The following is a 14,142-nucleotide window of genomic DNA, read 5'->3' on the forward strand; positions in this document are numbered from 1 at the left end:
TTGGAATGTGTTTTTAAAAAATATTTCCAGGTTTGTTTTTTTTTTTGAATAGACAATTTATCCTGTGTCACATGAGTACAACAGTCAAAAATAAGTATGCCAACATTTATTTTATAATTCTTGATTATTTTATAATTCTTCTTCCTAGTCATAATATTTTCTGTAGTAGTTTATGGGTCATAAGTCATCCTCTTTTTCTGGGGTTAAAAATATGGTGAAGATACTACTGTGTAAAAATTATATTCTTGTGTAATAGCAGGCACTCTTGTAAAGGAAAACCAGGTCTCTGAACTTACTGTTTCCATCTTGGGTCACATAAGGAAGTCTTCCCACGGCCCCATGGCATCTGTACTTTGTATTCCAGGGACGGCTGACGTTCCGGGATGTGGCCATAGACTTCACTCAAGAGGAGTGGGAATGCCTGGACCTCAGTCAGCGGGACTTGTACAGGGACGTGATGTTAGAGAACTACAGGAACCTGGCCTCCTTGGGTGAGAACAACTGCCTTCCAGAATCGCTTACCTACCCACGAGGTTTTGGTTCCTTCATTTCTAGAATGTCTTCTGAAATTGTCTGCTTCCCAGAGTGGTTTCAGATCTCTGCTCTCTAGGGCGAAGTGAGTATCTGTGAATTTAGACAGGAAGGCTTCATGATGGTTTGCTATGCTGGTCAGCTTTTTCTTTCCTGATGTACTCTGCCTGCTTCGTTCTAGGTGAGTGGTAATTGTATACTTTCTGTGGGATTAAATAGTTGCACGCTCTGTTATTTTCACATGTACACACTTACTTTTGCCTTAGCAGCAGGTGACCAAAATCTCAGGATTTGATTGTTATGTATTTGTTAGTATTCTAGAGGTGCTTTGAATAAAGTATTTGGGGAAATAATTTTCCCGGCTGTATTAACATTCTCCCATGCATTCTCGTCTCACCTGAATACATATAGGATTGGGCACGGATGAATCTCTAAGAACACAAACATTCCTTTCTCTGATGAACAGGACTTGTAGTCTCTGGGCTGAATCCGGTCACCTTTCTGGAGCAACTGAACAATCCCAGGAGTATAAGGAGAGTGGAGACAGCAGCCATACACCCAGGTAGGTGTGAGTGGATGGAGATGATGAGTCAGATGAGAGGTCCAAGGAGCAGTGAGGAAGTCAGCCTTTGTCACGTGGTTTAGGAAGATGTGCCTCAGTGGAAATGATTTGGGAAAACCTAGGTTTATTTCTGCTACTGTCAAAGAAATGGATCACCTTCCCCATTCTGTCTCTGAAATCATTCATGACTTGATCTCAAGTGATTCCTTTTTTCCATCACAGTGTGAGCTAAAAGTCTCCTCTTGGCTTGTCACAAACTGCATTCATTGGTTGCTCTTCCATTTCTTGGGGATCCTAGGAAAACTGTGCCATTTATGAGTAACTGTATGACAGTCCTTTTAAAGTTTCTACCTCTAGACAAAAATGTGTGAGTGAAGTTGTAGACAAACTGCTAAACTCCTAGGAATACTAGGGACATGTTTTTGTTTTCTGATTTATAACTTCCTATCCACTGGGAGCTAGATATAGGACCTTCTAAATAAATCTCAAATTCAAGTAATTTTTTTTTTCACTGCAGAAAGCAACACCTGCTGAAAATCAAAGAATGCCCATCTCAGGTTTACTTCAAAGTTTCTCTTTTCCTTATATGATTTTATATTAAATATCTTACGTGCATTGGCCCCATTCTGAAATGCTGACTATGTTAATATACTCAATTACCTCATCGGATTTTAAAATAAATTGGCATAAAAGCTTAGCACATTTTCCACCCATATTATTAATGGTTGATTCCAACTATAAGAATTTCTAGATTATATAAAGAAATCTTTTTTAAAAGTTCTAATTGGAATACAGCTGTTTTATAATTTTGTACTATTGTACACCAAGAAGAATCAATTATACCCATCAGCCAGTTCATTCAGTCTCTCAGTCGTGTCCCATTCTTTGCAACCCCACTGATGCAGCACACCAGGCTTCTCTCTCCATCACCAATACCTGGAGCCTGGTCAAACTCATGTCCGTCAAGTCCGTGATGCATACAGCAATCTCATCCTCTGTTGTTCCCTTCTCCTCCTCTCAATTTCCCTCGGCATCAGGGTCTTTTCTGGTGAGTCAGTTCTTTGCCTGAGGTGGCCTAATTATCAGAGCCTCAGCTTCAGCATCAGTCCTTGCAATGAATATTGAGGACTGATTTCCTTTGGGAGGTAGTGATCTCCTTGCAGTCCAAGTGATTCAGACTCTTCTCTAAAACCTCAGTTCAAAAGCATCAGGTTTTCAGGACTCAGCTCTCTTTATGGTCCAACTCTCACATCCATACATGACTAGTGGAAAAACCATAGCTTTGACTAGACAGACATTTTTCGGCAAAGTAACGTCTCTGCTTTTTAATATGCTGTCTAGGTTGCTCATACTTTTCCTCCCAAGTGAAAGGCTGTTGATGAATCATGCAAAGTCGCCGGGGTTCTTGGCCTCTGGAGAAGAAAAATTCAATCCGGGGCCAGAGACAGGGCTGGATCACTCAGAGCTTTTGTGTAATAAAGTTTTATTAAAGTATAAAGGAGATAGAGAAAGCTTCTGACATAGACATCAGAAGGGGGCAGAAAGAGTACCCCGTTGCTAGTGTTAGCAATGGAGTTACATACTCTCCAGTGAATCCAAAGAATGTCTGGAGCTTGTAAAGTCCTCACCAGACCTACTCCCATAATTTACATTTTAAGATCAGAATTAGCCAGAAGGTTTAATGCAGAGACTGTGCTCAGGCAGGATATACTATTGTTATATAATCCTAAGGAATGTAGAGGAAAAAAAGTAAAAAGTTTGTCCTTCCTTCCTCCTTGAGTATTCCAGAACTCTCTCTCCTTGGGGACCCCTAGACTTATCAACCTACTTAGGAAATGACTCTCTCACACGGAGCAAGTATCTTGTAATTTCATGGCTAAAGTCAACATCTGCAGTATTTTTGGAGCCCCGAAAAATAAAGTCTGTCAGTGTTTCCATAGTTTCCTCAACTATTTTCCATAAAGTGATGGGACTGGATGCCATGATCTTGGTTTTTTGAATGTTGAGTCTGAAGCCAGCTTTTCACTCTCCTCTTTCAGGTTCATCAGAAGACTCCTCAGTTTCTCTTTGCTTTCTGCCATGAGCATAGTGCCATCTGTATATCTGACGTTGTTGAAGTTTTTCCCCGTATCTTGATTCCAGCTTGTGCTTCTTCCAGCCCACCATTTAGCATGATGAAAAGTGAAACTGAATGCTGCTCAGTCGTGTCCAACTCTTTGCGACCCCACAGACTATGCCATCCATGGAATTCTCTAGGCCAGAATCCTGGAGTGGGTAGCCTTTCCCTTCTCCAGGGAATCGTCCCAACCCAGGGATCCACCCAGGGCTCATGCAACATGTGCTCTGCGTATAAGTTAAATAAGCAGAGTGACAATATACAGTCATGACATACTCCTTTCCCAATTTGGAACCAGTCTGTTGTTCCACGTCTGGTTCTAACTGATTCTTGACCTGCATAGACATTTTTCAGGAGGAGGGTAAGGTGGTCTTGTATCACCAACTCTTTCAGAATTTTCCAGTTTGTTGTGATCCCCACAGTAAAAGGCATTGGCATAGTCAATAAAGCCAAAGCAGATTTTTTCTGGAACTCTGTTGCTTTTTCAGTGATCGAAGGGGTGTTGGCAATTTGATCACTGGTTCCTCTGCCTTCACTAAATCCAGCTTGAAGATATAGAATTTCTCAGTACACATTCTGTTGAAGCCTCAGTTGGAGAATTTTGAGCCTGCCTTTGCTAGTGTGTGACATCAGTGCAATTATGTGGTCTTTTTAACATTTTTTGACATTGTCTTTCTTTGAAATTAGAATGAAAACTAATGTTTCACAGTCCTGTGGCCACTATTGAGTTTTCCAAATTTGCTGGCATATTGAGTGCAGCACTTTCACAGCATCAACTTTACAATTTGAAATAGCTCAGCTGGAATTCCATCACGTCCACTAGCTCTGCTGGTAATGATGCTTCTTTAGACCCACTTGATTTCAGACTCCAGGATGTCTGTGTCTAGGTGAGTGATCACGCCATCCTGGTTATCATGGTCATTAAAATATTTTGTAGAGGTCTTCCACATAGTCCTGACACCTTTTGTTAAGATCTTCTGCTTCTGTAAGGCCCATACCATTTCTGTCCTTTATTGTGCCCATCTTTGCATGAAATATTCCTCTGGTATCTTTAATTTTCTCAAAGAGATCTCTAGTCTTTCCCATTCTATTGATTTCCTTCCCATATAGGTCTCCACAGAGCAATGAGTAGAATTCCCAGTGTTTCAAGCATATTTTCAAAGTCTCTCATTTAGTTTCTCAAGAAATTATTAAGTTTATCATATGTATAATGAGCTTCTTCATATATTTTCCTATAATAAAGTGTCCTTTATTCCATAAAGTGTCCTTCACTTTATGAATAGTTCTCTGTCAATATCTTTAATTATTTTTAGATTGAAGCATCTAATAGAACATTCTTGGAAACATGTTTGACAAGAAGTGGGCGAAACAATTATTAGGCAGCTAGGATTTGTGAAAATGCTTGGTGTCTCCACTTCAGATGACTAAAAGCAAGAAGTAATCATTAGATTGCCTGTCTCCTCTTCATTTAGTGGTTCCTGTAGGTTCTCAGCACACTTCTCCTTCTGTCACACATTTCTTTGCCATCTCATTTTGTCCAGTTTTCTGCTTGTAGTCTCTGTTTTGAAGGCTACGGGCACCTCGTTAGTCATCCTTCTGGTGCCTGCACCTTGGTGCGTGAGATTGGTCCAGATGTTTGTGCTCTGCTCTGTGATGGTTCAGGATTCCTCCACAAGCATCCCATTTATAGAGCCCCGTCCCTCACTCCCGTCCCCTCAGGATGTATCCTCACTGCCAACTGCAGTCCTCTGCCTGGGTATGCTGTCCGAACCCCACATTTCAGCGCCCAGCCCTTGTCTGCAGCGGTGGACGTGCCTCTCAGGCTGGGTGGGCAGGGCCGGGGTCAGGCCCCCGTGTGCAGGTCTAACTCTGTCCTGCTGCCACACGCGGGTTGCCATGTTCTCTCCCACAGAGAATGAGGCTCTCCTCCTGTCCAAGCTGAGGTCCCCGACGAGGGGCTTCCCCGGATGTGGAGACCACTCCTCACTTTCATGTCCCCCCAGGGCTGCAGGCCCCATCCCACGTCCTCTCCCCTTCCTTTTCCTTCTTCTTTCTCTTGTCCTACCTGGCTCAGCAGGAATGTAACTGTCCTTGTAGATTTCCAAGGGCCTCTGCTAGTGTCCAGCTGGGCTCTGTGAGAAGTGTTCCATTTCTGATGTATTCTTGATGCCTTTGTGGCGAGAGAAGAAGTCCATGTCCTCCTAATCCTCTGGCATGTTTATCCTCCCTTCTCTATTTCATTTTTGAACTAATGAAAGTTTCATCAGTTTTCTCTAAATCTTTAAGGATATTCCCTGGGAAGAGCAGGTAAGATTACTTATTATTTTCTATCTTTCAGGTGTGTCTCCACAAGACACCTGGGATTTGATGCCAGAGAAACCAAGGATAAAAGATTTGTATCCAAAAGCAAACCTAGGAATATATGAAAGATTTCACCTCAGAAATTTCAATTTAATAAAACACTGGGAAAAAAAAAAAAAAAAAAAAAAACACTGGGAATATATGAGGGCATATGAAAGACAGACATGTTTATATGGACATAAAGAAATTGAGACAGTGACACATGAGGCAAACATTAGTGCAAAAGAAATGAGCAACATGTGTCACATTGTGGAAAACACCAATTTCAGTCTTCAATATCTGCTGAGAAGTGTAAGTTCTTAAGAAAAGATTCACCTCAGCTTGAGAAACATACATGTTCTCTGAAAGGAAACGTGGTATATTTGGAAGGTGATTTAATCTCTACTGCAAATACTCACTCAAACAATTCTGAACGTAGCCCTCATTTAAACATAGGTTCAAGCATGTCTGAACACCTGAAATGTAAAAATGAGGGACAAAACTCACCATATACTCAATTTGAGGGATCTGTGAGCAGGAAGTCATTATTCTTCCAGCAAAAGATATTTCCTCCATTCCACGATATATAGTGTTGATGATAATGGAAGAGATGTAGTCCAACCGCCATTGTTCAATGTACGTCATGATATAGCTAATACGGAACAGCTTTCCACGTGTAATAAAATTATTCAGGCCTTAAGTAAGAGTTCCAGCCCCAGTAATTATAAGGGTATTTATGGTGGATTGAGAAGGTATTCAAGCAATCAAACTGGGTATAAGGTTGAAGGAGACTCAAACCTTATGAAACATCAGGGACCCGAATCTTCACACAGGGATTCTAAAAGTAATAAATGCAGAAATATCTCTTATCAGATGTCAGTTCTTTCTCTAAAGAGTATTCACACCGGAGAGAAGACTTATAATTGTAGTGAATACGGTAAAGCTTCTAATCAGTCTTCAGAACTTGTACAACAGCAAGCTGTTCAAAATTCACAGAAAGGACACCAATGTAAGATACATAGGAAATTCTTTAATACCTCATCCAATCTAAGTAGATGTAGGAAAATTCATGCAGGAAGGACATCTTTCAAACATACAGAATGTGACAAAACATTTGTCCATCACTCACTTCTTACTCAACATCAGCTTACTCACACTGGAAAGAAATGTTATAAATGTTCAGAATGTGGCAAAGCCTTTATTGCAAGTTCAAATTAGTAAACATCACCGAATTCATATGGGGGAGAAGCGTTATAAGTGTACAGAATGTGGGAAGACCTTCATGAACAGTTCTGCTCTTACTAGACATCAGCGAATTCATACTGGGGAGAGACCGTATAAGTGTATAGAATGTGGCAAAGGCTTTAATGACAAACCGAAACACACTAAACATCTGTGAGTTCATACTGGAGAGAAACCTTATAAATGTACAGGATGTGGCAAAGCCTTTAATCAGAAATTCAATCTTACAACACTTCTGCGAGTTCACACTGGAGAGAGACTGTATAAGTGTACAGAATGTGGCAAAGCCTTCAATCACAAATCAATTCTGACTAATCATCTGTGAGTTCATACTGGAGAGACCTTATAAATGTACAGAATGTGACAAAGCCTTTAATCAGAAATCAATTCTCACTACACATATGCGAGTGCATGCTGGAGAGAAACCTTAAAAGCATGAAGATTGTGGCAAAGGCTTTAGTCATAGTTGTCATCTCACTAAACAGCTGAGAACACACACCGGGGAAGAAAACTAGGAATGGAAGAAGTGATGAAAGGTTTGCCATAAGCATGCATCAGAAAACTTGGGAGTTTACACAAGAAACCTACGAAAATGATGTAACAAATATGTAGAAATGTATTTAATCAAAATTCTAATGTAAAGAAACATAAGAGACTGCTTATTAGAAAATATTTCATCAATCCTCTTTTCTGAAGTTTCTCTGAAGGAGAATTACTATAGGGAGTACTCCATAGTTAAAACTCACAGAAAATGGATATATTAGCATGGATCATGAAATGAAGATTGACGTTTAGAAAGTTAGAATTATTAGCAATGTATGCTTGTTTATAATGATGTGATTTGAGATTATTAGAAGTGAATGTAATTCAACACTCAAATAATCCATACTATGCTTCACTTCTATAGTGTGTATGCAAACATAGGTTTTGGATGGTTTATGCTTGAAAGATTAGCCTTTTCATATTGTGTTGCAACCATTTCTATCTATTCTCCAATAGAAGATGAAGGATACCATAATGTAAAATGGACAATGAACATCTAAATGGAGGTGTTTGTCATTGATGTGAAATATCGGGAGGTTGCCATGATGTAAGTGATCATGGAATGTCTTCAAGTATTAAAGGAAGACAGAAGTTGGTTATAAATTTTCAATAGGTCTATCAATTGATTTGAAAGAGGAATACCATTTCAGTTCACTACAATACTGATGTACCTTTCAGCACAAGTCATGAATATTACTTGACAGTGTTGCAATAAAGACAGCTTCTGGGATAACCTAGAAATGTATTGGAAACCCTTCCTGGAAAAGGCAGACAAGTACTGTGTATCAGGTTTACTAATTGTTTCCTAGGCTTTGTTTGTACACCATAAAAATCAGAAAAATGATATCTTTCTCTGTACTTTTGAAATGTATTTAATCATGGATCATATCGTGGATTATTAAAAGTTTTATGTCAACTATGTGTGAAATTTATACAAGGCTATTAGTAGAAGTGAATGGTTTTTAGTGTTTCAGTTGGTTGTAATGAATAAATGTTAATGCACAACCAATAGTAACCTTCACAAGAAACTGTGGAAAATTCTTAGAAAGATGGGAATATCAGATCACCTGACCTGCCTCTTGAGAAATCTGTATAGAGGTCAGGAAGCAACAGTTAGAGCTCCACATGGAACAACAGACTGGTTCCAAATAGGGAAAGGAGTACGTCAGGTGTGTATGTTGTCACCCTGATTATTGAACTTATATGCAGAGTACATACTGAGAAATGCTGGGCTGGAAGAAGTACAAGCTGGAATCAACATTGATGGGTGAAATAAAATAACCTCAGCTATGCAGATGACACCACCCTTATGGCAGAAAACGAAGAGGAACTAAAGAGCTTCTTGATAAAAGTGAAAGAAGAGAGTCAAAAATTTGGCTTAAAGCCCAGCCTTCAGAAAACTAAGATCATAGCATCTGGTCCCAACACTTCATGGCAAATAGATGGGAAAAGAGTGGAAACAGTGGCAGGATTTAATTTGGGGGGCTCCAAAATCAGTGCAGATGGTGACTGCAGCCATGAAATTAAAAGAGCCTTACTCCTGGGAAGAATAGTTATGACCAACCTAGACAGTATATTAAAAAGCAGAGACGTTACTTTGCCAACAAAGCTATGTCTAGTCACGACTATGGTTTATCCAGTAGTCATGTATGGATGTGAGAGTTGGACTATGAAGAAAGCTGAGCCCCGAAGAATTGATGCTTTTGAACTGTGGTGTTGGAGAAGACTCTTGAGAGATTCTACAAGGAGACTACAAGGAGATTCAACCAGTCCATCCTAAAGGAAATCACCCCTAAATATTGGAAGGACTGATGTTGAAGTTGAAACTCCAATACTTTGACCCCATAATGGAAAGAATTGATTTATTTGAGAAGACCCAGCTGCTGGGAAAGATTGAGGGTGGGAGGATATGGGGCAACAGAGGATGAGATGCTTGGATGGCATCACAACTCAATGGACTTGAGTTTGAATAGACTTTGGGAGTTGGTGATGGACAGGGAGGCCTGGCGTGCTGCAGTCCATGGGGTTGTAATGAGTCAGACATGACTGAGTGTCTGAACTGAACTGAATGAAGAAAGAGTATTCTTGCCTGGAGACTTCCATGGACAGAGGAGCCTGGCGGGCTATAGTGCATGGCTTTGCAAAGAGTCCAACACGATTCATCGACTAAGCACAGAATTGTCAACTGTATACACTGTTTCTATTAAAGACAGATCAAACCCATAGTTTTAATTTATTTTTATTAATCATGGAGCTGCTATTGGCACACGTATAGTAACCCTAAAATTGCATGTTTTCTGTAAGGTACTCCATGATTTCAGATCTATCTATGCAATTCCAGTCACTAGTTACATTAAACATCAGGTTTCATATGGCTTGGATTCAACAGTAACAATCGCTGTCACAAAAATTACACTGTGACTTCCTTGGTGGCCCAGTGACTAAGATTCCTCCTTCCCAATGTGGGTGGCGGGTGGGGGAGGTTGGGGTTGAAGGCCTAGGTTTGATCCCTCATCAAGGAATTAGATCCCATATTCCACAAGTAAGATCCAGCACAGCCAAATAAATATTTTTCAAAAAGAATTACACTAAGATACATTAGGAGGCATTGGGAACTGACTTCTGGTGTAGCACCTAATCTCTCTTTAATAGCTCCATTGAATTTTTTAAATTATTCCTCCTTCCTGTGTTGCTTTGGCCCTGGATTACTTTGAGTCAGAATACTTTCTTTTTCCTGTATAGTCAGCAACCCAGACTCCCCAAAGCACCTGTTTCTTGCAGATTCTTGCCCTCAGGCTGAAACAGAAACTACTCACTCGACATTCTCCCATTGCCCGGATAGTGGGTTCATGGTTCTGGTCACGGCAAGCTGCCCCTGTGACAGGGAGGGAGGCAGTCAGACCCCTAGATAAGGGCTTGTCATCCTGCGATTCACGTCTCCTCAGAACTGCAATTATCTTTTCACCTGTAGCTTCGATGTGACACAGGCTTGGGGAACTGAGATTTTATGTGAAAATCTTTATTGCTCAGTTGCTAGTGATAAAACAATATTTAAAAGTTTATGCCAATCATCTCCAAAGAGACTATTGAAATGTTTGAGGAAGGTTCTATTCCCCTTGGTCCCTGGAGACAGACAGGGATTCACATGGAAGCAGTAGGAAATACTGAGGTCTAAGAAAGGAAGGGAGTTTCATGTGTTTGCTTGTGTAGTTTGTCTCCATGAGACGTCTTTCTACCAAAAATTAGTTGACCACTGAACTGTGCCTCCCTTTAGATTATGAGTAGCAAAATGGAGCCAAAGTACTTGAGAAGGATTTTCAATTTGAAGGATTTTCAAAATGAGAGATAATTTCTCCATCTGTCATTTTATGGAGGTGAAATTTTCATACCGCATTGCCTGAAATGTCATAGAACTTCTGAAGAACTATCTTGAGGCAAATACTCCCTGTGTATGCTGTTACAACTCAATGTCTGTTACACAGAAATTCCCCATGATTCCCACTGTAGTCTGCAAGAGCAGGTACACCTTAGTGCCAACTCCCTAGAGAATGTTCTCCTAGTTCTTAGTGACCAAAGTCATATTCAGAACCAGAGGTTCCAGCAGGGAACCGTGAGATTTGAGCTATTGATACTTTAATCATGAAAATCAGTATCAATATGCCCTACTTAGAATTTGTCCCCACTCACAGATACTTCAGAAACATATTTCGTTTTTATTCATAGCCCAAAGCATTTGGGATCCTAGTTCCCCTGCTAGGGAAGGAACCACAATCACTGCATTGGAAGGTGGGGTCTTAACCATTGGACCACTGGGGAAGTTCCTAAGCACGTTTTCTTTAATAAGTAATTTATTAACTTGACATACATTTACCGTTATATTGTACTGATTAATGCTTTCTCTGTAAGAAATGATTGAATTTCAACTCTGACATCTTAAGTCCCCCCAACAGGGATTGAACGCACATTATCTGCAGTGGAAAGAAGCGCAGCGTCTTAACCACTGGACTACCAGGGAAGTTGCTAATCTCACATTTAAGGAGAAAGGTGTACTCTCTTGGGATCCAATTGTCTGTGGCACTCTCTTTTCCCTGTCTTGTTTGCTCTTCTCCAGAATATCCTTTCAGGGACTGGGTGAGGAGAAGGAGGTTAGGAAAGAAAGCCAGCAGAGGGGAAGGTGCTTGGGAAGGGAACGGCAGAGCAGTTGAGGTGTTCAATGCACCCCACTGGGCTAGTTTCCTGTCCAGCTTTAGCATAAAAAGTCCTGCTTCTTGGAAACTTGTTCAGTTCTGTTAGAAGGAGGGCAATCGGTTTCTTCAGCAGCAGCAGCACCAGCAGCGACAACAATTACCAGAATAGTCTTTGTATCAGCAGAATGTGGCAGGAGTAACGGCATATCATTTCTGTGATTATGTTATAGATGACACTGGATTCTGGTCTCCCTCTTTCTTTCTGGAATCACTTCCTAAGGGAAAAGCCAGCTGCTCGTTGTAAGCAGGTCTCTGGTTACAATTACTGAGGCTTCCTCCCAACGGATCATCTGAGGGATTGTATTCAACTTTTCAGCACTTACGAGACACCCATCTTCCCACACTTGCACAAAGAGCTGTTGAATTTTGCCTTTCTTCAACTTGCTGAAAACATCTTGGCTTCCCATCGAGGCGGCTCTCAAAATTCTTGCTCTTTTGCCTTAAGTTGTTAGAAACACTAACTTAGAACAGGCAGGAAGCAGCTCTGCTCCAGAGGAAATCAAAGAGATTTAAAGGCAGCGAAAAGCAGAGAAAGGAAGCACAGTTGGGCAGAAGGACCAACAGAGCCCCAAATGGAAAGGGGTGGGGTGAGAGGCAGCAAGGCTCCACCCCCACTGGCCATTCTGACCGGTGTGAGGTGATATCTGCTTGTAGTTTTGATTTGCATTTCTCTAGTCATGAGTGAGGTTGAGAATCTTCACATGTTAGTTAGCCATCTGTAAGTCTTGTTTGGAAAAATGTCGCTGAGGTCTTTTCCCACTTTTTGATTGGGTTGTATGTTTTTCTGTTATTGAGTTGTATGAGCTGCTTGTATATTTTGTCCGTTGCTTCAGCTGCTATTGTTTTCTACCACTCTGAGGATTGTCTTTCCCCTTGCTTATAGTTTCCTTTGCCAACAGAAGTCCGTCTAGTGAAGGCTGGGGTTTTTCCAGTGGTCATGTATGGGTGTGAGAGTTGGACTGTGAAGAAAGCTAAGTGCCGAAAAATTGATGCATTTCAACTGTGGTGTTGGAGAAGACTCTTGAGAGTCCCTTGGACTGCAAGGAGATCCGACCAGTCCGTCCTAAAGGAGATCAGTCCTGGGTGTTCATTGGAAGGACTGATGCTGAAGCTGAAATTCCAATACTTTGGCCACCTGATGTGAAGAGTTGACTCATTGGAAAAGACCCTGATGCTGGGAGGGATTGGGGGCAGGAGGACAAGGGGACGACAGAGGATGAGATGGCTGGATGGCATCACCGAGTCTATGGACATGACTTTGAGTGGACTCCGGGAGTTGGTGATGGACAGGAAGGCCTGGCATGCTGTGATTCATGGGGTCACAAAGAGTCAGACACGACTGAGCGACTGAACTGAACTGAACTGAAAGTTTCCTTTGCTGTGCAAAAGCTTTTATGTTTAATCAGGTTCCACTTTATTACGTTTGTTTTTATTTCCATTACTCTAGGAGGTGGGTTATAGAGGATCTTGCTTTGATTTACATCATTAAGTGTTCTGCCTCTGTTTTCCTCTAAGCATTTTTTTAGGTTTTGGTCTCATATTTAGGCCGTTAATCCACTTTGAGTTTATCTTTCTGTATGGTGTTAGGAAGTGTTCTAATTTCATCCTTTTACATGTAGCTGTCCAGTTTTCCCAGTACCATTTACTGAAGAGGCTGCCTTTGCCCCATGGTATATTCTTGCCTCTTTTGTCAAAAATAAGGTTCCCATAGGTGCATATGTTTATTTCTGGGCTTTTTAATCTTGTTCCATTGGTGTATATTTCTGTTTTTGTCCCAGTAACATACTGTACTGATGACTGTAGCTTTGTAGTATAATCTGAAGTCAAGAAGGGTGATTCCTCCTACTCCGTTCTTCTTTCTCAAGACTGCTTTTGGCTATTTGGGGTGTTTTGTGTTTCCATATGAATTGTAAAGTATTTTCTTCTAGTTCTGTGAAAAATGACATTGGTAATTTGATTGGGATCTCATTGAATCTGTAGATTGTGTTTGGTTGTATAGTCATTTCCACAATATTGATTCTTCCTGCCCAGGAACATGGACTATCTCTTCATCTGTGTATGTCATCTTTGATTTTGTTCATCAGTGTCATAATTTTCTGTGCATAGTTCTTTTGTCTCCTCAGGTAGGTTTATTCCTAGATATTTAATTCTTTTTGCTGCAATGGGGAATGGGATTGATTCCTTGATTTCTCGTTCTGATTTTTCATTGTTAGTATATAGAAATGAAAGTGATTTCATTTGTATTGATTTTGTATCCAGGAACTTTGCTAAATTCATAAATTAGCTATAGCAGTTTTCTGATACTATCTTCAGGGTTTTCTATATACAGTATCATGTCATCTGCAAACAGTGAGAGCTTTACTTCTTCTCCGATCTGGATTCCTTTTATTTCTGTTTCTTCTCTGATTGCTGTCGCTAGGACTTCCAGAACTATGTTGAATAATAGTGATGAAAGTGGACCCCCTTGTCTTGTTCCTGATCTTAGGGGCAGTGCTTTCAGTTTTTCACCATTGAGAATAATGTTTGCTGTAGGCTTATCCTATATATTGATGTAGATTCCT

General features: G+C 40.6%; 2 protein-coding genes across 2 annotated transcripts in view; both read left to right on the forward strand.

Moving 5' to 3' along the window:
• LOC122420399 (zinc finger protein 737-like) overlaps positions 1 to 14,142 on the forward strand; it is a 494,626-nt gene that overhangs the window by 422,375 nt on the left and 58,109 nt on the right. The gene's annotated exons all lie outside the window — the stretch shown is intronic.
• LOC122420582 (zinc finger protein 11-like) overlaps positions 1 to 14,142 on the forward strand; it is a 135,195-nt gene that overhangs the window by 2,441 nt on the left and 118,612 nt on the right. The window contains 1 exon segment of the mRNA XM_043435832.1: positions 365 to 491. Coding sequence (XP_043291767.1) covers positions 365 to 491 — 127 coding nt within the window.

This window comes from Cervus canadensis, chromosome 18 (assembly GCF_019320065.1).
Source record: "Cervus canadensis isolate Bull #8, Minnesota chromosome 18, ASM1932006v1, whole genome shotgun sequence".
Taxonomy (NCBI): Eukaryota; Metazoa; Chordata; class Mammalia; order Artiodactyla; family Cervidae; genus Cervus; species Cervus canadensis.